Below are 24,896 nucleotides of genomic sequence, written 5' to 3' on the forward strand. Positions count from 1 at the left end.
GATAATGAGTCTTTGGGATCAAAATCTAGACCCAGGATTTGGCTGGGCCTGTTGTGTCATCTTAGGCTGTTGTCAGACTCTGGTCAGAAGTTGCTGCTGAGCTAGATGGTCGGGAGCTGGTATCTTTGAAAAGGTTGGAAAGGACATTTTTGAAAATACGGTCTCTTGAATAAGTAAAAGGAGCATCTCAAAGAAGACTGCTGCTTGGGTCCTATTGAAATTGGACCCACCACATTTTGTTCTTTTATTTGGGCTACCATTTCTCTGAGCTTTTCTACGAATAGGTTTTCCCTGAGACATGGCACGTCTAATTTCTTGTGGAAGTTGTCACAAATACTGCTGGCTTTGAATCAGGCCATACGTCTAGCTTCAGTTGAGGCTGTTAAGGTACGTGATTATAGTATTGAAGGATTCATGGACAGAACGAAGAAGGTGTGGAATGCACTCGTTCTTGACTAAAGGCAATCATCAGCCTGCTGTAAGGAAGGTTTAGCTTCTGTATAGCTTCTGTATAGTCATGCAGATTCTATACCGAATAAAATTGGTGAATGGTTGTGAGCTATTAGCATTGCGCTCTGAAAGACTTTTTTTCTCCTAGGACAAGCAGGATGGTAGTCCTCACATGCCCAGCCTGCTGCTGTCCATGCGAGGCACCCCTTCAGTCTCCTCCAGGGTGCAGTAGCCTCGTGGTGGTGGAGCTCCAACTCCTTGAAATTGTTTCAACTTTTTCGGGGGTTTTTTCTGTGTCTGGTCCCCCTTCGCGTTCAGTTCCTCCGTTTGTTTGTTTGTTTGCCTTTTGATCTTCTTGGTTGATTTCCGAATTCTGCACTGCGATGTTGTCTGTCATTGACGTACCCCGGCCTCTTTTTTCCGATGGTGTCATCAGGTTTTCGACGGTGCCTCCAGTGCCCGCAGACCATGTCCATCACAGATCCGCATGAGGTATGTATACTCTTCCTGGGGGCCTCGCATAATGTCCGAGGGTGGTGTTTGTGTGACCAAATGACCCCCAAAGGGCGTTGAGCGTGCCTGGATAAAATAGAACAGCTCTTCGGATCTCCTAAACCCTCTACTTTGGCTTCGGTATCCTCGATGCCCAAGGACCTCGGGGAACCGTCCCCATCTCTTCCCCTGGCGGTCCCACTATCCAGTACCCATAAAGATCCAGGAGAGGGGGATTGATCCTCAGTGGTCTCTCCCCTTCCACTAACCTCTGGGTCCTCGTCATCCTCTGTGCCGGGGAAAGACCGGGATGCGCACCGGAAATCCATAAATATCGACATGGTAAATGTCTTGCCATGATTCCGGTTCTGGAGCGGCTATCATGGCATAGGAGGCGATGTCCTTTTGTGGATTACAAACTGGTTTAAAAGACAGGAAACAGAGTAGAATTAAATGGTCAATTTTCTCAGTGGAAAAGGGTAAACAGTGGAGTGCCTCAGGGATCTGTACTTGGACCGGTGCTTTTCAGTATATATATATAAATGATCTGGAAAGGAATACGACGAGTGAGGTTATCAAATTTGCGGACGATACAAAATTATTCAGAGTAGTTAAATCACAAGCGAATGGTGATATATTACAGGAGGACCTTGCAAGACTGGAAGATTGGGTATCCGAATGGCAGATGAAATTTAATGTGGACAAGTGCAAGGTGTTTCATATAGGGAAAAATAATCCTTGCTATGGTTACACGATGTTAGGTTACATATTAGGATCTACCACCGAGGAAAAAGATCTAGGCATCATAGTGGATAAAACTTTAAAATAGTCTGCTCAGTGTGCTGCAGCAGTCAAAAAAGGAAACAGAATGTTAGGAATTATTAGGAAGGGAATGGTTAATAAAACGGAAAATGTCATAATGCCTCTGTATCGCTCCATGGTGAGACCGCACCTTGAATACTATGTACAATTCTGGTTGCCGCATCTCAAAAAAGATATAGTTGCGATGGAGAAGGTACAGAGAAGGGCAACCAAAATGATAAAGGGGATGGAACAGCTCCCCTATGAGGAAAGACTGAAGAGGTTAGGACTTTTCAGCTTGGAGAAGAGACGGTTGAGGGGGGATATGATAGAGGTGCTTAAAATCATGAGAGGTCTAGAACGGGTAGATGTGAATCAGTTATTTACACTTCCGAATAATAGAAGGACTAGGGGGCATTCCATGAAGTTATCAAGTAGCACATTTAAGACTAATCGGAGAAAGTTCTTTTTCACTCAACGCACAATAAAACTCTGGAATTTTGTGCCAGAGGATGTGATTAGTACAGTTAGTGTAGCTGGGTTCAAAAAAGGTTTGGATAAGTTCTTGGAGGAGAAGTCCAATAACGGCTATTAATCAACTTGATTTAGGGAATAGCCACTGCTATTACTGGCATCAGTAGCATGGGATCTTCTTAGTGTTTGGGTAATTGCCAGGTTCTTGTGGCCTGGTTTGGCCTCTGTTGGAAACAGGATGCTGGGCTTGATGGACCCTTGGTCTGACCCAGCATGGCAATTTCTTATGTTCTTATGCCGAGCCGCACTCGAAACAGCATCGGCCACCGGAGGCCCCATCCTCCTATTGTGCGGTCTCTGGGAGCCTCCATTGTGTGGTTCCTCCATTGTGTGGTTTGCCCGCCCATCAGGTCATCCTTCAATCGGAACTTTCTGCCCTTCTAGCAGTGGGCGCAGTAGAACCAGTCCCCAGAGAGCAGCAGGGCCAAGGCTTTTACTTGAGATACTTCGTAATTCCAAAGAGGAATGGTGGCTTGCACCCTATTCTCGACCTCAGGGCATTAAATAGGTGTCTCTTAAGATAAAAATTCAAAATGGTCTCTCTGGGCACGCTGATCCTGGTCCTCCGAAGAGGAGACTGGCTTTGCTCCCTTGACTTAAAGGAAGCTTATGCCCATATTGTAATTGTCCCCAACCACAGGAAGCACTTCCGCTTTCTGGTGGGGACGCCACATTTTCAGTACAAAGTGCTGCCCTTTAGGCTGGTATCAGCCCAACGCATCTTCACCAAATGCTTGGCGGTGGTGGCTGCCTACCTCAGGCATCGCTCAGTCTATCTCTTTCCTTACCTGGACGACTGGCTGATCCAGAGCGACTCCCACTCCGGGGCCTTGAATGCACTGGCTCTGACGGTTCAGACCCTGCAAACGTTGGGCTTTGTCATCAACTTCCCCAAGTTGCATCTCTGTCCGTCTCCATGGCTAGACGTTATCGGCGCCAGGTTGGACACGGCACAAGCAAAGGCTTTTCTGCCCTCTCCTTGTTGGCCGCCCTCGTTCGCAACAGAAAGAGGGTGCCGGCTTGTCTACTGCTCCGCCTCTTAGGCCACATGGCAGCCTTGGTCCACTTGACCTGCCTCCTCATGAGGCACCCTCAGTGGGCCTTGCAGTCCCAGTGGTGGCAGGCATCCCAGGATTTGGAGGCGCCAGTTACGGTCACAGACCCTCTCCCCCTCTCCCTGATCTGGTGGGAAGCCCTTCCCAATTTGGAACTGGGCTGCCATTTCAGCCCATGCCGCCCCAGATAACCCTCACCACCGATGCCTCACCACAGGGGTGGGGGCCCACACAGACATCCTGCAAACTCAGGGTCTCTGGACTGCCTGATATATTTCCTGGAGCTTCGGATGATCCGTTACGCCTTTTGGACCTTCCAGGACAGGCAGTCCTCCAAGGTCGTCCTCATCAGAATAGACAACCAGGTGGTGATGTGGTACATCAGCAAGCAGGGCAACATGGGCTTCTTCCTCCTCTGCCAGAAGGCGATCCAGGTCTGGGATTGGGCATTTCCAGAGGTATGTACCTATGGGCCATCTATCTGCCGTGTCACCTGAACACAGTGGCAGACTGCCTCAGCCGGTCCTTTCAACCACAAGAATGGTCCCTGCACCCTGCGGTAGCAGCCGACTTGTTCCGTTGCTGTGGCACGCCGGTCATGTACTTATTCGCCTCCCCCCACAATCACAAGGTGAGCACATTCTACTCCCTGATTCCGGGGAAGGGCCATCCAGCCTGCGACGCCTTCTCCCTCCACTGGGGACAGGATCTCATGTCACGTACCCCCCTCTCCCGTTCCTTTCGAGAACTCTGACAAAACTGCAAGAGGATGGGGGGGACCATAATCCTGGTGGCATTCTCCTGGCCAAGGCAGGCGTGGTTTCCTCTTCTCCAGGACCTATCAATGAGTGCACCAGTCCCGCTGAGGACGACTCCTGACCTCATATCGCAGAACCAGGGCACCCTACACTACCTGACCTCCGGGCCCTCTCCTTCATGGCGTGGATGTTGAGTGCCTGATCCCTCCAGCTTTTACAGCTCTTGGATGGTGTTTCCAGGGTCTTGATGAGTCCCTGAAGCCTTCCATCTGAAAATCCTACAGTTTGAAGTGGAAACATTTTTCCATATGGTGCAGTGGTCAAGGGCTGGACCCGTTCTCCTGTCTGTTCCCCTGCCTACTGGATTACCTTTGGCATCTCTGAGTCTGGCCTCCAAACCAGCTCGGTCTGTGTGCACTTCAGCGCACTCAGTGCCTACCACTAGGGTGTTGTTGGTGCACCTATTTCAGTCCAGCCTCTTGTTGGACGCTTTAAGCGGGACCTTGTTCTAGAAACTTTGACAAAGGTTTTCCATGCCGGGCTCCATCGGATGATGTTACCCACTTAGATAGAGTATATGATAGCTTCAGACTGCCTTAACGGACCGGCTCCAGCTATCTGGCCTGGTCCACCTTAAGACAGGAAAGGGATCCTCAGGTGGGGGTGTTTCCCTGAGGTAAGGGATACAAAGGTGAGGCCCTGAGAGAGTTAGCTAGGCCACAGGGAGAAGAAGGAAGCTGTAATGGAGTGCTGTGCTCTTTTGGAAAAACTGTTCTTGTATTGTAGGTCTGCTGAGGTAAGCAGCCATTTTGATTCTGTCTTGCTGAATGTTTTGTAATTAAACTGTTGAAAAGCAGAACAGACTCCAGCCTGGTCTGTTCTCCGACCTTCTCCTGTCTTAGACCGCTCCAAGGGCATCACATATAGTGGCAGAAGTGGGATTACCTGTTCTAAGCATCAGAGACAGGGACCCATACTAGCAGAACATTTTTTGGGGGGGGGGCCTGGTTGCAACAGTAGCCACACAGGATTTTTTTTGTTGTTTGTTGGTACCGGCTAAGGAGAGAAGCTCCGCCGGAGGGAGGGAACAGAAGAAGTGAGTTAGAGTTGATGAAGCAGGCTTTTCTTTTGTTTGGAAGAAGGGGAAAAGTTTCCGGTCTTGAAGGGGCAGGAGCTCAGAATAGCCTCTGCAGGAACCTCTCTGAGAAATGGAGCAGCTACTACAAGCCCTGATGGAGGGACAACAGCAGCTCCGGGCAGCCGCTCAGACCCAGTATGCACAGCACCAGCAGCTACTGGAACAATTGCAGCAACACCTGGAAGCCCAAGCACAGCTTAATGGCCAATTACTATGAAGGACACCAGCGCCAGGGTCCGATGGGGTACATACCGGAACGGAACAGAGTCCAACCCCACCAACACTGGAAATTTGACTGACAAAGATGGGGCCCCAAGATGACTCGGAGGCATTCCTGGTCACCTTTGAAAGGGTGGTGAAGGCCATTTCCTGGCCTAGGTCCCAGTGGGCAACCGGTGAGGCTCAGGCCACATACCAGGCCCTTGACAACCAGCAAGCCAAAGACTATCAGGAGGTCAAGGCTGCCATACTCGATAGACTGGGACTGTCTAAGGAATCTTATCGGAAAAGTTTCTGGGGCTTAACCTTTTCACCAGGAGAGAGACCCCGGGTTCTGGCTCAGAAATTAAAGAACCGGTGCTGGCGGTGGCTAGAACCCGATAATAAATGGGGAGTTGAAGTTGCGGAGACTGTCGTGGCAGAACAGTTTGTGGATGTTCTCCCCTCCCGAGTGCGTGAATGGTTGCGGTGACAGACAGCGGGGACCCTGAAGGATGTGGTTTCCCTAGTAGAGCGTTATTTGGATGCTGCAGACACAGGCCGTGGGCTTACTCCAACAAAGAAGAATTCCCGAATAAAGGGCTTGGAGAAAGGAAGAAGAGAATCGAGGGACGAACCCTAAGCCGTTATATCAGCCGAGAAGTGAAGAGTCTCCCTACCTCACGAGACCCTGATAATACATTACTCGTTCCGCCCTCAGGTCCCTCTAAAACACCTAGAAGCAGTTGAAGCCAAAAGGGACCTGCTTCAATTGTGGAGAGAGGGGGCACTTTGCTCAGTACTGCTATCGAGTGGAGGATGAATTTATGAACGTCAATTTGGTGGCCCCTTACTCCTGCTCGTTTGTGGACATTCCCCGCTTGGGGTTTACAACTTTCATGGTTGCGGTGGAGCTAGATGGCGATTCGACCAAAGCCTTAGTAGACTCGGGAAGTGTAAAAACTCTCATTCGGAGGGAACTGGTCAAAAGAACACAGATTGATTATGAACAGGCAGTGAGCCTCACTTGTATACATGGATACCAGAGACAATACCCGACCAGCCAGGTCCTATTGAAGACTCCAGTGGGACAAGCGATGGTTGCAATGTAAACCGGAGTGATAATTAACTCTGTTATTTGAACTTCGGTATAGAAAAGTTATAAATAAATAAATAAATAGAAGTGGGAGTGCTTACCTGGATACGATATCCGGTGATACTGGGACGAGATTATCCAGACTTTGGGACTCTTTGGGCCCGGCTCATGAGGGGCCCAGATGACTTCAGAGAGGAAGAGATCTCATTTCCGGAGGTTTTTACGTTAGAAGACCTGGACTTGTATATTAATAATCCTAAGATACCCAAGCCTCGTATACAACGTAGGATAGAAAAGTATAATTATTCCCAAGGTTTAGAGGCAGTCGTGGCGTTAGAGGGGGCTCCCCAACCCAACTCAGACTGGATAGGTGAGGGAAACCCCGGGAATTTTAGGCGGGCCCAATAAGAAGATGGGACCCTAAAAGGGGCCCGGGAGAATATACAGATAATAGATGGGGAATTAGTCTCTGGGGTGGAGGGTCAAAAGCTAGCCCCCCCTTTTTTGTACTCAAGAAACATCTAGTATACAGAGTAGCAAAGGGGAATCTGGAGGGCGAAACGGTTGAACAGCTTTTGGTTCCCCAGCAGTATCGTCAGCAAGTGTTGCGGCTCGCCCATAGTCACCTTTTGGGGGGGCCACCTAGGGGAAGAGAAAACACGAGAGAAGATTTTAGCCCAGTTCTATTGCCCTGGCTTGTATCGACACATTCAGGACTATTGTAAGTCCTGCCGTACCTGTCAGCTGAACAGACTGGCAGCAACTCATGTAGCTCCCCTACTGCTTATGCCAATTATAGAGACACCTTTTGAGAGGGTCGCTATGGACTTGGTAGGCCCCTCAGAGAGGTCTAGCTGCGGAAACAAATATCTCCTGGTCCAGACGTTTCACAAACTTCCGAACCCCAGATGATCCCATATGGGGACCAACTTTCCACCACGCAGAAAGTGGACCTGGATAAACTAGTGACTCGGAATAAAGATGTCTTCTCGACTATGCCTGGGAGAACTCACTTAGCTTGTCACGATATTATTACAACTCCTGGAGTAATAGTTAAACAACAGCCCTACCGGATTCCTGAAGCCAGGAGGCAGGTGGTAGAAGCTGAGGTGAAAGAAATGCTTCGACTTGGAGTAATAGAGGTAATTGTAATAGTGATTGGTCCTCGCCTATTGTAATGGTATCTAAACCGGGTGGTAGTATCCAGTTCTGTATTGACTTCTGGAAGGTCAATGAGACTTCGAAGCTGGACGCATACCCGATACCCCGCGTGGATGAACTTATTGAACGCTTGGGAACTGCCAATTTATCTCCACGCTTGATTTGACAAAGGGGTACTGGCAAGTTCCCCTGGCGCCAACTGCGAAGGAGAAGACTGCTTTTTCAACACTGAAGGGAGATTTCCAGTTTACAGTCCTGCCGTTCGGACTTCATGGGGCTCCAGCTACTTTCCAACGCTTGGTAGACCGCTTACTACGCCCACATCAGGGTTATGCAGCGGCCTATCTTGACGATATCGTCATTTACCATGGAGACTGGGAGACACATCTAAGGCAATTACAGGCCGTACTTACAAGACTTCGAAAGGCTGGATTGACAGCCAACCCCAAGAAATGTAAATTAGGGGGTCAAGAAGTACAATATCTGGGATACTGCCTTGGGAGAGGGAAAGTCTACCCACAGACATGGAAAATAGAAGCAATTACCCAGGTCCCAGTCCCACAGACAAAGAATAAGGTGAGAGCCTTTTTAGGCCTCATCAGTTACTATCAACGGTTCATACAAAACTTTTCAGAAAAAGCGGAGCTCCTCACATGCCTATTACAAAAGAAAGCCCCAGAGAAGGATAGATGGTCTGCAGCTGCAGAGGAAGCCTTCCAGGGTTTAAAGAAAGATATATGCTCGGAGCCTGTTCTACTAAGTCCGGACTTTACCAAGCCCTTTATAGTACAGACAGACGCATCAGAGATGGGGCTAGGAGCCGTCCTCACACAAGAGAAAGGAGATGAAGAACACCCAGTAGCCTTCATTAGCAGGAAGCTACTATCCTGAGAGAGACGCTACTGAACGATAGAGAAAGAGGCCTTAGCTGTCAAATGGGCCTTGGAGGCTTTTCGTTATTACCTACTGGGCCGCCAGTTCACGCTGGTAACAGATCACCAACCCCTTGTCTGGGTCGCTCGGAATAAAGAGTCCAATGGACGAGTAATGAGATGGTTTCTGGCACTCCAACCATTTGACTTTAAAGTCCGACACAGAGCAGGGAAGGCGAATATAAATGCAGACTTCATTTCTAGAGAAGTCTCCCTTGTACAGGCAGGCACTCAACTAAGGAAGATTGAGCTGAGGGGGAGGGAATGTGATAGAGTATATGACAGAGAGCCTCAGACTGCCTTAACGGACCGGCTCCAGCTATCTGGCCCGGTCCACCTTAAGACAGACAGGAAAGGGATCCTCGGGTGGGGGCGTTTCCCCTGAGGTAAGGGATACAAAGGTGAGGCCCTGAGAGAGTTAGATAGGCCCCAGGGAGAAGAACGAAGCTGTAATGGAGTGCTGTGCTCTTTTGGAAAAACTATTCTTGCATTGTCAGTCTGCTGAGGTAAGCAGCCATTTTGATTCTGCCTTGCTGAACGTTTTGTAATTAAACTGTTAAAGCAGAACAGACTTCAGCCTGGTCTGTTCTTCGACCTTCTCCTGTCTTAGACTGCTCCAAGGGCATCACACCCACATGTGAGGATTAACATCCTGCTGTCTTAGGAGAACACCTGTTACATGTAAGCAACTGCACTTTCCAAAACTATCCAGTAGTTTGTGATCTTTTCCTGGGTGAATTTGAATAAATTCTTTGTTTCCTTTTCCGCCTTCAGGGTCGATTCTACAACCATGGATTGATGAGGCAATTGAACTACCCATGAGACTGTTGAACTCTAAACTTGTCTAATTTTTAGGTACGCAAGATATAGTTTTCTCACGTTCTCATCTGTAACTGATTCAGAATGTTGTGAACTGGTAAAGCCTCTTGTTCCAATGGTGTGTCCAGAATCTGAAGGAGGACAAAGACTTTCGTCTGGGATCTTAATCCTTGCAAACATTCACTTCAAGTGCTTTTCCTGTTTTTTCAACAAACTTTGAATAAGCTAGTTCTTCTGAAGGCAGGGTATTTTCTAGAGGTTCCAGAAGCAGGTCAGAAGGGATTCCTTTTGAACCTTCCTTGGAACGTAATGGAGTAGGGACACTGATCCAGGACCCTAGTGCCGAAGTAGAGGGGTGTTCTCCCCCCGCCCCCCCGCCCCCCAGTTGTCTCTGAGGAGATAATCTGTGGTTTACAACCTCTGACTGACTTGACTCCCCTGCAGTTGAGTGGGATGATGAAACACGTCTTATTAAGGGTTCTGATGATGTGTTCATTCAGATTGGAGAAACTGAGACTCCACTCTGAGGCATCACTGTAGCAGTTAGAAAGGAGAGGATGGAAGGTTCCTTCTGTCTCATCGGCCAAAGGGATAAAGAAAGTTTTCACCAACTCAGTTATCTTGTCGAGTGACGGTCGTGTCCTCTGACCTGGTACATCTTCGGAGACAAGAATGGGTTCTCGTTTTTGGAACAGGAAACTTATTGGAGGCAAGCTGGACCATGGAATATATGGGGCCAATCATCTAAGCCAGTGGTTCTCAACCTTTTTCCCATCGTAACACACCTGACAGACCGCGCTCACATCTGTGACACACTGCTCATTACAATTCATGGTGGAAATAAATAAAGGCCCAGTATTATTTTTATTGTTAAGAATGACACAAGGGAAAGAGAAGTACTCTGAACAGAAATTGCATAAACATTCCATACCAAAACAGCGCCAATTTCCAGCACTCAAATTTACAAGGCAAAACTGAAAATACTACACCAGGCCATAAAACTCCAATACTCCTCCTATTAGGAAAACGGACCAAGCCAGGCTGCTATAGAGTTCTACACAGAAACTACACGCCAGCAGGATACTGCACCTCAATCACACGTTCAGATCCTCACCTAACAAAGAATAAAGAGACCATAAAACATAAATTGAAACATGCCAAGGAAAACTGAACTGGAAACCGCAACAAGCTAGAGATTCGGTGTGCAGTGTAACAAAGGAAAAAGAGAAACATCTCCAGTGTCATAAAACAAATCAAGAAATATAAAATCAATAGCAGTAAAACCAGCTGATGAATGAAATATCCAATAATTAAAAACTCATACCAAAAATTTTTAGAGATGAATAAAATATTTCCAAATCGCAGGCACAAAGACCCAATAATGAAAAATAATAATGATAAAAAAAATGCTTTACTCTGCATACCTGGGAATGTTTGATATCTAGGGGCCCTGAGATTGTTTTGAGTTACCAGGATGGTTTGCTTGCAACTTTCTCCTCTCTCTGTCACACAGTAGCTCTCTCTCTCACACTGGCTCTCAATCACACAAATAAACACATGCTGTCTCCCTCACTTACATAGGCTCTCAATCACGCACATTTACATATGCCTTTTCTCTCTCACTTATATACACTCTTAATCACACATTTACACACATGCTGTCTTTTCACACATACACACAGGCTTTCAGTCACACACTTACATACATACATACATGCTGTGTCTTTCACTCACTCACACAGACTCTCATTCATACACTTACAAACATGCTCTCTTTTTCTCTCACTTACACACAGGATCTAGATCACATACTCTCACCTACACAGGCTCTCAGTCACACACAAACACACATGCTCTTAATCATACATATACATGATCTCTCTCATACATACAGGTTCTCAGTCATACACTTACATTCATGCTATCTCTCTCACACAAAGGATCTCAATCATACACACACACTCTTTTAAACAAACAGGTTTTCAATCACACACTTATGCATACAGGCTCTGTCACTCACTTATATGCTTCCTTCTTATCAAACAGACATTACAAGGTAAAGATTAACAACAAAGAATCACATCCAGTCCTCTCCAACAAGGGAGTCCCCCAAGGCTCCTCCCTCTCACCGACCCTCTTCAACATTTACCTTCTGCTCTGCCATCTACTCACAAGTCTAAAACTAACCCATTACCTCTACGTGGACGACATACAAATTCTCATCCCGATCACAGACTCCTTATACAAAACTATGACACACTGGAACAACTGCCTGCAATTGATCAATCACCTGCTCTCCAGCCTCAACCTAGTCCTTAACAACAACAAGACGGAGATCCTAATCATCTCACAAGATAACAACGGGTTTCTCAACCCAACTGGCACCCTCCTATCAACCATACCAAAATTAAATCAATCTCCTTATGTGAGAGATCTAGGAGTCATGCTTGATAACCAGCTAAACTTAAAAAAATTTGTAAACACCACCACTAAGGACTGTTTCTACAAACTGCAAGTCCTTAGAAAGCTAAGACAACTACTTCACTTCCAACGATTTCCGTATGGTATTACAATCCATCATCCTATCCAAAATCGACTATTGCAACTCTCTCCTGCTTGGGCTCCCGGCCAGCACCATCAAACCCCTCCAGATGGTTCAGAACTCCGCAGCCAGAATTCTTCCCAACACCAACAAAAGAGAACACATCACCCCCATCCTTAAGAACCTCCACTGGCTGCCCATTAAATACAGGATCCTCTTTAAAGTTCTCACAACTATCCATAAAGCCACGAACAACATCTCCCTGCTCCACCTAAGCTCCCAACTGCGTCCTCATACATCAATCAGAGGAGCTTACAAAGGCACACTCTATGCCCCCCAGTAAAATCCTCCCTTAGGAAACGCGCCTTATCTACAGCAGGCCTCACACAGTGGAACGCGCTCCCTCCATCCGACAAGAACCTTGCCACTCGATTTTCTGAAAGAAACTCAAAACTTGGCTCTTCTGCCAAGCTTTTCCAGAAACATAAGCCCCTTGTTCGCATCCAGCCTGCTTGTTCCTCTGCCTATTCTCATTTTCTGATCTAATTAAGGTCGTTCTAGGCACAATATACCCTACCAGCATTTCTTTGCCACAGGTTACTGATTATTACTCACAAGCTGTATTTTGCGTCTACTCCCCATTATCGTTGTACAGATTACTTTATTCTTTAGACAGTTAACTGTTTGTTTATGGACCAAGCCATAACTTAGAACAGTTTCCCCTATCCAAGTTCATGTACCCCCTGTTCCATGTACCGTCTCCGGGTGAATTCTTTTCTATGTTTCAATGTTAACCGTTCCACTTTCAATGTAAACCGTTCCATGTAAACTGTTCCATGTTCACTGTAAACCGATGTGATTTGTATGTCATACAGGAACACCGGTATATAAAAATTAAAAAATAATAATAATAATAATATGCTGTCTCTCTCTCTCTCTTACACACACACACACACACATGCATATGCATGCATATGCATGCATGCTTGCTCACTCTCCACCTAACTAGCGGCAGCAGCAGCCTTCTCCACTTCCAGTCCTCACAGCCTTGAGAAAGGATTCCCATCGGCTGTGGGGGCTGACGTTGCTCCTCTTGTGCTCTGTGCCGCGCTGCTCATTCTTAAAGTCGCACCTTTCTTCTTCGGGACACACTGATAGCAGTAGCATGGTCTCTTCTTTTCACGCGCATGGCCAGTGCATTCCTCTTCCGGACCACGGGGAGTGGGAAGAAGAGACCATGCTGGTGCCGCTGACTCCAGCAATCTTGCTGCATTCCACCCGGGCTATCAGCATTTTATGCCCAGGCGGAGGATGAATTCCTATTTCGGTGGGGCAGGGGGAGCTCTGGGTCAGTGGGGGACCGGAAAGTGTAATGACACATCTGTGTGTGCTTCGGGTAGTAACTGCCTTCACTGTCGCGACACATCGGTTGAGAACCGCTGATCTAAGCAGTAGCTCTGTGTCAGAAACTTGGAGGGCAAAAATGCTCTGGGATTGCGAGAGGGTATAGCTTGCTTATCGCCCTCTGCCTCTGTTGGTGGCGTACCAACATAAAGCTGCGTTGGCAATTCTACCTGCTGACCATGGTCTGAAGTTTGATGTGTTGACTGACATATTAGTTTAGGCTTATACATAATGAGACGGGTAGTTTTGCAGTTTTAGAGGAGATATACTTTGACTACATTGAGGCAGTTCGTCTTGTAAATGAGGCCAGTGCTAAATGGTAGTTCGATGTATACCCTGGAGGAGGTACAGGGGAGGTATGATACAGACCTTCAGATACCTAAAAGGTATTAATCATGCAAGAACTTCAAACCTTTTCCGTTAGAAAGGAGGCTGTAGAACTAGGGTCAAAAAATAAAACTTCAAGGAGGATGACTCAGAGCCAGCATTAGGAAATATTTCTTCAGAGAAGGGTGGTGGATGCTTGGAATACCTTCCCAGACGAGGGGATGAGGACAAAAAGAGTAAACAAATTCAAAAGGGCATGGGATAAACACTGTGGATCTCTAGAGGTTAGAAATGCATAAAAGGGTGCATAGGGGTATCCTGCACTGAGTGGCAGTTACTACCCTCAACAGAAGGCATGGGGGTAATCTGTATGGAGCGTCAGTTTATACCATTAGCAACTCGCTAGGCAGTCTGATGGACCATCTGTTCTTTATTTGCCACTGTTACTATGGAAGCATCAACTGTATTTGTGTTGCTTGCATCGACTTCACCCTGGCGAATGAGACTAGCCAGGCAGTGGGCCATGCATCAGTGGTGTCAATGCACTATGGAAACCAACACACCGAGCAGTAGCAGTGCCCATACATTGAGTGGCAGCAGTGGCTATGTAGTGTTTCAAGGCTCCCTATGTTGTGCATCAATGGTGCCGAAGCACTTTGCTTGGCTTTTTATTTCTTCACTGCTAATGGATCCAGTGGGTCTATTGAGTGATGCCACTTTTTCTTTGATGCAAGGCATGCAATAGTACTCGATCCTGAAGCTTTGGCCTGGTGCATTGTCAGAGTTTTTGAGGAAGTCCTGCTCAACTCGTGTCCCAGTGAGGTAAATGAAGCTGCACTGTGGGAGGAGGACTAACTGCGGCTTCTGTGAGATTTATGCATTCTCACAGGACAAGCAGGATGTTAGTCCTCACATATGGGTGACATTATCAAGATGGAGCCCAATCATGGAAAACTTCTGTTAAAGTTTCTAGAACTTTGACTGGCCCCTACTGGGCATGCCCAGCATGGCACTAACCCTGCAGCCAGCAGGGGTCCCCCTTCAGTCTTCTTTTTTCCGCGCAGCGGTAGCCTTGCGGTAAAGGAGCTCTGAAGAGATTCCTGACAGGAATTTTCCTCACGGAATTACTAAAAGTTAATTGCCCCACAGGGGTCCCCCTCTAACTTTTCTCAGTCTGCGGTACTCCGGTAAGTTTTTACCTGTTTTTCCATCAATTACCGTCGAGTTTGGCTCTTGCGGCCTACTGGCCGTCAACCGTACCGGGGCTCGATTTTTTTCCATGGCGTCGGGGTTTCGTTGGTGCCTGGACTGTACCCACACCATGTCTATCACAGTCCCCCATCATGCTGATACATCCGGCGCCACAGAGTCATCCATCGATGCCTGCACCGGTGCCTTCGATGCCATCATCGGTACCTCCGATAATTCCTTAGATTCCCTCGGACCCTAGACCGGGACCTTCAGGTTTACAACCACCCTGTCCCCCTCTAGTTCCTAGAGGAGCAGGTGCTGATCCTTACGACACTTGGGGTGATAACACTTTATCAGACACCGATGATTTACCTTCACCACCTTCACCCTCTGAGAGTAGGAAGCGTTCTCCTCCAGAGGACCTCTCCTTTATAAACTTTGTGAAGGAAATGTCCGAATTGGTCCCCTTCCAATTGCAGACTGAACAGGATGATAGGCACCAGATGATGGAATTGCTCCAATTCCTGGATGCCCCCATCCATCAGGTCCTTCTCGATCTCCTCAAGAAGAACTGGGATCATCCTGGATCAGTTGCTCCAGTACACAGGAAAGCTTGACACTACCTATCTGGAACAATCAGCTCTAGGTTTTAAAAAATCTCAGCTTGATCATCACTCAGTCGCTGTAGAGTCTGCACAAAAAAGGGCAAAAAGGTCAAAGCCTCACCGATCTGTTCCTCCTGGAAAGGAACAGAAGTTCCTAGACAACATTGGTCGCCGAGTATTCCAAGGGGCCATGCTCATCTCCCAATTGCCACCTATCAGCTTTATATGACCCAATATAACAGGGTCATTTTTAAGCAGATACAGGACTTCTCAGACTGCCTGCCTCAACAATTTCAAGAACAGTTACAAACCCTAGTCAACAAGGGTTTTGAGGCAGGCAAGCATGAGATTAGAACATCTTATGACATTTTTGACACTTCTACCAGAGTGTCTGCAGCTGCCATCTCGGCAAGGCGATGGGCCTGGCTCAAGTCTTCTGACCTTCGCCCGGAAGTACAAGACCGGTTATCCGACCTGCCTTGTGTCGGAGATAATCTTTTTGGTGAGCAGATTGAATGGACGGTAGCAGAATTAAAAGACCATCATGAGACCCTAAGACAGCTCTCTTTGATGCCTTCTGACTTCTCCTCAAAACAGCCCTTCAGAAAGGACTCTAAGAAGTCATTCTTCTGTCCGAAGAAGTCTTACCCGCCACCATCCAGATCCCGTGCCATGAGACCTTATCAAAAACTGCAGTCTCATCAAGCCCGTAAACAAAAACCACAAGCAGCTCCTCAACCAGGACCTGCTTCAGGTTTTTGACTTCCACTTAGAGAGCAGCAGCCAGATTCCACTGCCTCACATACCAGTGGGAGGTCAATTGTGCCACTTCCTCTGGTCTCTCAACCCCTCGATAGTGAACTCCATTTTCCAACAATTGGGATATCCTCAGATAGACCTCTTTGCGTCCCCACAGAACCGCAAGGTGGAGAACTACTGCTCTCTCATTCGCAGCAAACACTCTCAACCCAGAGACGCATTCTCCCTCTCTTGGCAACCGGTCTGCTCTATGCCTTCCCTCCACTTCCTCTTCTCTCGAAGACTCTCTTGAAGTTACGTCAGGACAAGGGAACCATGATCCTGATAACACCTCACTGGCCACGCCAAGTGTGATTTCCAATACTTCAGGATCTCTCCATCCGCAGGCACATTCCATTGGGAAAGGACCTGCTTCTGACCACTCAAAACGACGGGTGCCTATGACATCCCAATCTTCAAGCGCTGTCCCTGAGAGCATGGATGTTGAAAGGTTAATCTTTCAACCACTTAACCTTTCTGAGCCAGTTTCCTGTGTCTTGATTGCTTCACGGAAGCCTTCCACGAAAAAAGCTTACTCTTTTATAAATGGAAAAGGTTCACGTCATGGTGCTCTTCTCCCTCCCTTGACCCCTTTTCCTGTCCAATCCCGAAATTTCTGTACTATCTCTGGCAACTATCAGAGTCAGGTCTTAAGACTTCCTCCATTAGAATGCATGTCAGTGCGGTAGCCGCCTTCCATAAATGTGTCAGGGATGTCCCTATATCAGTACAACCCCTGGTCACACGTTTTTTGAAGGGCTTGCTCCATATCAAGCCTCCACTACGTCCTCCGGCCCCTTCTTGGGACCTTAATCTGGTTTTGGATTGGCTCATGAAACCACCATTCGAGCCTCTCCAATCCTGTGACCTTCGATATCTCACATGAAAAGTGATTTTCCTTTTGGCTATCACTTCAGCTCGCAGAGTTAGTGAATTGCAGGCTCTAGTTACCTATCCGCCTTACACTAAACTTCTGCAGGACCGGGCGGTACTCCGCACTCACCCTAAATTCTTACCTAAGGTAGTTTCGGATTTTCATCTTAATCAATCCATCATAATACCTACCTTTTTTCCCAGGCCCCATGCCAGCCCAGGAGAACAGGCTCTGCATACCCTTGACTGTAAACGGGCTCTAGCGTTTTACCTAGACCGTACAGCTGCCCACATGGAAGGCACTCAATTATTCGTTTCTTTCCACCCTAAGAAGTTAGGGAAGCCTGTGGGTAAGCAGACTGTCTCCTCCTGATTGGCAGACTGCATATCCTTCTGCTATCAGCAAGCGGGCATTCCATTCCAAGACCGTGTTAAAACACACTCTGTGAGGGCCATGGTGACTTCAGTAGCACACCTACGATCGGTGCAGCTTCCTGACATTTGCAGGGCTGCTACCTGGAGTTCTCTCCGCACCTTTGCAGCCCAGTATTGCTTGGACAAAGCCGGAAGACAAGTTTCCATCTTCGGCCAGTCTGTCCTTCGTAACCTGTTTACAACGTGACGTACCTACACCCTTCCGCCTGCCCAGTGGGGTTCAGGATGCCCTCTCCCAAATTCTGCCCCAGTTGTTGTGCCTGTTGCATGCCTTTGGGTACATTTGGTGCATGTTCGGACATCCTCAGCTCGGTACTCGCCCATATGTGAGGACTACCATCCTGCTTGTCCTGTGAGAAAGCAAATGTTGCTTACCTGTAACAGGTGTTCTCACAGGACAGCAGGATGTTAGTCCTCACGAAACCCACCTGCCGCGCCGCGGTGTTGGGTTCGTAATGTTTGTTGTTTTATTTTTCGGCACTGCCTTTAGCTTTCAAATAAGACTGAAGGGGGACCCCTGCTGGCTGCAGGGTTAGTGCCATGCTGGGCATGCCCAGTAGGGGCCAGTCAAAGTTCTGGAAACTTTGATAGAAGTTTTCCGTGATTGGGCTCAATCCTGATGATGTCACCCATATGTGAGGACTAACATCCTGCTGTCCTGTGAGAACACCTGTTACAGGTAAGCAACATTTGTTTTTCCTCCATTCTGCGTGCCCTGAGATGCTGAGTGCGGGGTGTCATCCTTCTACAGTCATCACAGTTTGCCTGGTTGTGATCTGGACTGAGATAACAGTAACATAGTTTGTATCCAAAGAGACATTATCTTACCACAGAGGCAGCTCTTAAATCTGCTCATAGAGGCTTTCTTTTTGCTGGACATTTTGAAAAAGAAAGGAATCTTCATTTGTTGGCAAACTTTTTTTTTTTCTTTTTTTGGTAATGCTGAAAAGTGCTTGGGCAGGGCAGTGAGGCAACTACCGTATTTTCCGGCGTATAAGACGAGTTTTTAACCCCTGAAAATCTTCTCAAAAGTTGGGGGGCGTCTTATACGCCGGGGGTCATCTTATAGGGCGAATAATTACCGTATTTTTCGCTCCATAAGATGCACTTTTTTCCCCCAAAAGGGGGGGGGGGGGGAAATATCTGCGTCTTATAGAGCGAATATAAAAAAAAAAAATAAAAATCTAACAAAACCCCCCACCCTCCTGACCTGCCAAATTAATTTACTATAACACCCCACCCTCCTGACCTCCCCAAGACCTACCAAAAGTCCCTGGTGGTCCAGCGGGGGTCCAGGAGCGGCCCGGGAGCGATCTCCTGGACTTGGGCCGTCGGCTGCCAGCAATCAAAATGGCGCTGACGGCCTTTTGCCCTTACTATGTCACTGGGGTCGACCAATGGCAGCGGTAGCCCCTGTGACATAGTAAGGGCAAAGGGCCGTCAGCGCCATTTTGATTACTGGCAGCCGACGGCCCTTTGCCCTTACTATGTCACAGGAGCTACCGCTGCCATTGGTCGACCCCAGTGACATAGTAAGGGCAAAGGGCCGTCGGCGCCATTTTGATTGCTGGCAGCCGACGGCCCAAGTCCAGGAGATCGCTCCCGGACCGCTCCTGGACCCCCACTGGACCACCAGGGACTTTTGGCAGGTCTTGGAGGGGTCAGGAGGGTGGGGGATTGTATTTAATTAATTTGGCAGGTCTTGGAGGGGTCAGGAGGGTGGGGGGTTGTATTTAATTAATTTGGCAGGTTTTGGAGGGGTCAGGAGGGTGGGGGGTTGTATTTAATTTGGCAGGTTTTGGAGGGGTCAGGAGGGTGGGGGTTGTATTTAATTAATTTGGCATGTCTTAGAGGGGTCAGGAGGGTGGGGGTTGTATTTAATTAATTTGGCAGGTCTTGGGGGGGGGGTCAGGAGGGTGGGGGAAGCTGAGGGATTAGTTTTAAAGGGTCAGGGTGGGTTTTTTGTTTATTGGCTCGGGCGCAGCCGATAAAAAAAAAAAAAAAAATCCGATCGGGCCGGACGAAAAAAAAACCCACGATGTGAATCTGAACCGGAATCATAACCGATTCCGGTTTCCGATTCACATCTCTATTACCAGTACCTCCTCTCTGCCTCTCAGATCTCGCACATGCACGTCTGCACCGCTTCACTGCAGTCCTCAGGAGTAAGATCTGAGAGGCAGAGAAGGAGGTACCGATAATAGGATACAAGGGTGGGCCAGAGGGATGCGTTACCGCTCTGATAGTGTTGGAGACAGGGAGGGCTGGGCAAGCAGGGAGAGCTGACCAATCCAAGCAGGATTTGTATACAACAACCAGCCAATCGCCGGTAAGGTACATCGCTTGCCCTGATTGGCTGGTTGTTGTATACTGGGTACCACATACAGTATGGTTATGTAGTGACACAGAAGGGTAGTCTTATACGGCGAGTATATCCCAAACTCTATATTTTAACTGGAAAAGTTTGGGGGGTCGTCTTATACGCCGGAAAATACGGTAAATAGTAATAAAGTGAAGAAAAGAATAAAAAATTCTAAAGATATGGAAAAAATTATCTGAAGAGACTGAGTATAGATCCATGCTGTGCTCAGACAAAAAAAAAAATAACCGAGGAGGCTCACGCAAATGCTCAGAGCTAAAGAAATGAGTCCATTTGGTGCCGCCTGATGACATCACTTACATGTCATGGCTAATTCATCTTGCTATTGATGGAAAAAGATATTTTACTCTGTATTTTTTCTCATTTATAATTGACTGATGTCATTTTAGATGGTGAAATAAAATTTCAAATGCCCAGGAAAGGCAGGTATTCATCTTGTTCATACTAGGATGGCAGGATCACATTTCATTTTTGTTTGTGAATAGGCTGCTTATAAATGCAATACATTTTAAATTCATGAGGAAATTGAAGAAACACTGATTACACCATTATAGCAGATTTCTCTGTTTGTGTACAACTTAGTGGTAGAGGAAATAACAGTGGAATAATACACATTAGCTGTTAATTTGTGATGCTTTGGTCTAATGTAGATGCCGCTAAAGATGCAAAAAAGTCCCTTGAACTCCAGCCAAACTCTGCCATCGCATTCCTAAGGAAAGGGTATGTGATTTCATATTCTAAAGTTATGTTTGGGAGCTTAGTTATCAGTACTTTTTGCTTGCATCTAGTCTAGACATATTTTGTAACTGATATGACATAAGGTGTATTTTTTGTTTTGCTTTTCTTGTGTTAGTAGTTATATCTAGTATAGAAACTAGGTTAGCCGTGTGGAAATGTTTTGGTTTTTTTGGGGGGGGGGGGGGGGGGTTCAGGGACTGGGCTTTGGGGAGAAGAGTTTCAAAATATTTTTTCACAATTGTATAGTAGAAAGCAGGCAAATATATTTAGAGAAAAAAAAGATGTGTACTGGTTGTGAAGACAAAACAGTCAAAGAATTCAAAGGGGCATGGGATAAACACGGATTCTTAAGGCTAGAGGATGAAATGAGGGAAAGGGTGCATAGGGGTAACTTGCTGGTGCGGTGGTTACTACCCTTAACCGAAGACATAGGGATTAGTATACTTAACCATTAAATTTTGATGCAACTGCAGCATTGCTCTCCACTTCAGTGGAAGGGGGAAAAGGGAAATTGAATTCAGACAACAATCAAACAAGGGCCCCAACTTTTATAGACTTGAGAACTGATAAACCTGAGGGTAATCTGTATGGAGCAGCATTTACTACCCTTAATAAAAGGCATAGGGTTACTACCCCTAACTAATAAGCCTTGATGCCTTTGATGCAACTACAACATCACTCTCTGCTTTGATAGCAGGGGTGGGTGGAGAGGAACTGAATTCAGACAATCAACATGGGGCCCTGACTTTTATGATCTGACTTTTATGACATTAGGGAAAAAAACACAGGTCTGCGTCAGCGGCCAAGTCCATAAATGATGCACGACAAGCACCACTGTCTGAATTTTCAGAAAGGCTCATCACCCAGTAAAAGGGAAACAGGGTAACTTAACAGAGTGCTAGATATTACCATAATAAGCTTTCAGGGCAGACTGAATGGATCATTTGGTCCAATTTTGCTATCATTTCTAAGATAATATATTTTCTCCTAGGACAAGCAGGATGGTAGTCCTCACGTGGGTGACATCATCAGATGGAGCCTGGCACAAAAAACCTTTCGCGAAGTTTTTAGAAACTTTGGCACACTGAGCATGCCCAGCAAGACACTATCTGCGTGTCCACGTGGGGTCCCTCTTCAGTCTCTTTTTTTCTGTGAAGTGTTTGCCTCGCAGTAGTGGAGCTCTGCTCTTTTATTTGTTTTTAAGTCTTTCCATTGTATTTTTCGGCTTTTTCGGCGCTGGGTCCCTCTTCCACCGGTCGGTATCCTTTGTGATGAGGTAGGTTGAATTTTCCCCATGTTGTGGTCGGTTACTGGTGTGTTGCTTCTCAGTGGCTGCCAGCCATCATCTGCTCGCAGCTGTTTTTTATTGCATCATATGGTTTTCAATGATGCCCCCAGTTCCCGCAGACCATGTCTATCACTGATCCGCATGAGGGTTTTGTATCCTCTGCCTGGGGTCGTTGCAGGGCGTCCGGGGGTGCACGCTCTGCCATCAAATGACGCCCGGCTAGATAAGATCGAAAAGATTTTTGGGCACAAAATAATCTGACCCATCTACTTCGGCATCGGGGGCGTCGACACCGGGAGGCTGCGGGAAGCCACTAGATATGCTGTCCCTAGCCACTTCTCTATCCAGACCCTCTCGAGAGAGAGGAGCCAGATATAGGCCATCTCTGGTGTCCTTGCATTCCAAGACATTGGGATCTTTGCCTTCCTTGGTGCAGGGGAAGGACCAGGCCGAGTACCAAGGGAAGGCCTGTAAGCATCATCACTGGTCGCTGTCTTTACACGGCACCAGGTCAGGTACGGCACCAGCGTCTGCTGTGCCGGTACCTGTTAAGCGCCATGCCATTTTTTAGGATGCTTATGGCCAGGGAGACAAGAACACTTAGATTTTCAGTGTAAAACATAATCTTTTATTGAACAATATAAGTATTCTTGGGAGATGCTGATGCCATGCCTCTGACAACCTGTCCACCAGCATCTCATCATATACAGGAAGTGATCCTTCTTTTATAGATAACAGACAATATTGTGGAAGCTTCTAGACTTGTGTGACTGCCCAAAGAATCATTTACATGGTCACATCATGCTGTTGACATGACAACCTATCTCTGAACTGCCCTGATTAGTTTTCCCAGGCATGGCCTATTTGCCCTCACTCTCGAGAGAGTCCTTTTGTTCTGTTAAAATCTTACTGGTCAAGATAATTAACACATCTGTGGCTATGTTGATAAAAACTCCTGAGAATAGTGCCTGAAGCTCCCGCCATTGGTTTCTTCTTTGTGACCCAATGAATAGGCCTCACCTTTCTGGTGCCAGCTTGCCTGTCTTTATAGATATCCAGGGAAGTTCTGCAAGTCATGCTCAGAAAGTCACTTAGAGTTCATTCAGCCCAGGCAGGCTAAAGAAAAGCAGAGGATTCTGGGGATTTCCTTCTCCATGTTGGTTTTCTGTTCAGGCCCACTCATCATACAGAAGAACATAAGAACATGCCATACTGGGTCAGACCAAGGGTCCATCAAGCCCAGCATCCTGTTTCCAACAGTTGCCAATCCAGGCCATAAGAATCTGGCAAGTACCCAAAAACTAAGTCTGTTCCATGTTACTGTTGCTAGTAATAGTGGTGGTTATTATCTAAGTCAACTTAATTAATAGCAGGTAATGGACTTCTCCTCCAAGAACTTATCTAATCCTTTTTTAAACACAGCTATACTAACTGCACTAACCACATCTTCTGGCAACAAATTCCAGAGTTTAATTGTGCGTTGAATGAAAAAGAACTTTCTCCGATTAGTTTTAAATGTGCCATTCTAATTTCATGGAGTGCCCCCTAGTCTTTCTATTATCCGAAAGAGTAAAAAACCAATTCACATCTACCCGTTCTAGACCTCTCATGATTTTAAGCACCTCTATCATATCCCCCTTCAGCCATCTCTTCTCCAAGCTGAAAAGTCCTAACCTCTTTAGTCTTTCCTCATAGGGGAGCTGTTCCATTCCTTTTATCATTTTGGTCGCCCTTCTCTGTACTTTCTCCATTGCAATTATATCTTTTTTGAGGTGCGGCGACCAGAATTGTACACAGTATTCAAGGTGCAGTCTCACCATGGAGCGATACAGAGGCATTATGACATTTTCCGTTTTATTCACCATTCCCTTTCTAATAATTCCCAACATTCTGTTTGCTTTTTTGACTGCCGCAGCACACTGAACCGACTATTTCAATGTGTTATCCACTATGATTCCTAGATCTCTTTCTTGGGTTGTAGCACCTAATATGGAACCTAACATTGTGTAACTATGGCATGGGTTATTTTTCCCTATATGCATCACCTTGCACTTGTCCACATTAAATTTCATCTGCCATTTTAATGCCCAATTTTCCACCCTCACAAGGTATTCCTGCAATTTATCACAATCTGCTGGTAATTTAACTACTCTGAACAATTTTGTATCATCTGCAAATTTGATTACCTTACTTGTCATATTTCTTTCCAGATCATTTATAAATATATTGAAAAGTAAGGGTCCCAATACAGATCCCTGAGGCACTCCACTGCCCACACCCTTCCACTGAGAAAATTGTCCATTTAATCCTACTCTCTGTTTCCTGTTTTTTAGCCAGTTTGTAATCCACGAAAGGACATTGCCACCTATCCCATGACTTTTTATTTTTCCTAGAAGCCTCTCATGAGGAACTTTGTCAAATGCCTTCTGAAAATTCAAGTACACTACATCTACATCTACAGGTTCACCTTTATGCACATGTTTATTAACTCCTTCAAAAAAGTGAAGCAGATTTGTGAGGCAAGACTTGCCTTGGGTAAAGCCATGCTGACTTTGTTCCATTAAACCATGTCTTTTTATATGTTCTGTGATTTTGATGTTTAGAATACTTTCCACTATTTTTCCTGGCACTGAAGTCAGGCTAACCGGTCTGTAGTTTCCCGGATCGCCCCTGGAGACCTTTTTAAATATGGGGGTTACATGGATGATTTTAATGACAGGTTACAAATTTTTCCTAATAGGTCTGAAGTTTCATTTTTTAGTTCCTTCATAACTCTGGGGTGTATACCATCCGATCCAGGTGATTTACTACTCTTAAGTTTGTTAGTCAGGCCTACCACATCTTCTAGGTACACTGTGATTTGGTTCAGTCCATCTGAATC

The 24,896-nt window shown here is 46.6% G+C and overlaps 1 protein-coding gene across 7 annotated transcripts in view; it reads left to right on the plus strand.

Annotated features, from left to right (window-relative positions):
• SUGT1 (SGT1 homolog, MIS12 kinetochore complex assembly cochaperone) overlaps nt 1–24,896 on the plus strand; it is a 328,950-nt gene that overhangs the window by 78,645 nt on the left and 225,409 nt on the right. For 5 of the 7 annotated variants that reach the window (XM_029602974.1, XM_029602977.1, XM_029602976.1 and 2 more), the window contains one exon: nt 20,640–20,709. In XM_029602974.1, coding sequence (XP_029458834.1) covers nt 20,640–20,709 — 70 coding nt within the window. Of the gene's footprint in view, nt 1–9,389; nt 9,471–20,639; nt 20,710–24,896 lie in introns of all 7 variants that reach the window. The other 2 variants (XM_029602979.1, XM_029602980.1) reach the window with 1 other exon arrangement.

This window comes from Rhinatrema bivittatum, chromosome 5 (assembly GCF_901001135.1).
Source record: "Rhinatrema bivittatum chromosome 5, aRhiBiv1.1, whole genome shotgun sequence".
NCBI lineage: Eukaryota > Metazoa > Chordata > Amphibia > Gymnophiona > Rhinatrematidae > Rhinatrema > Rhinatrema bivittatum.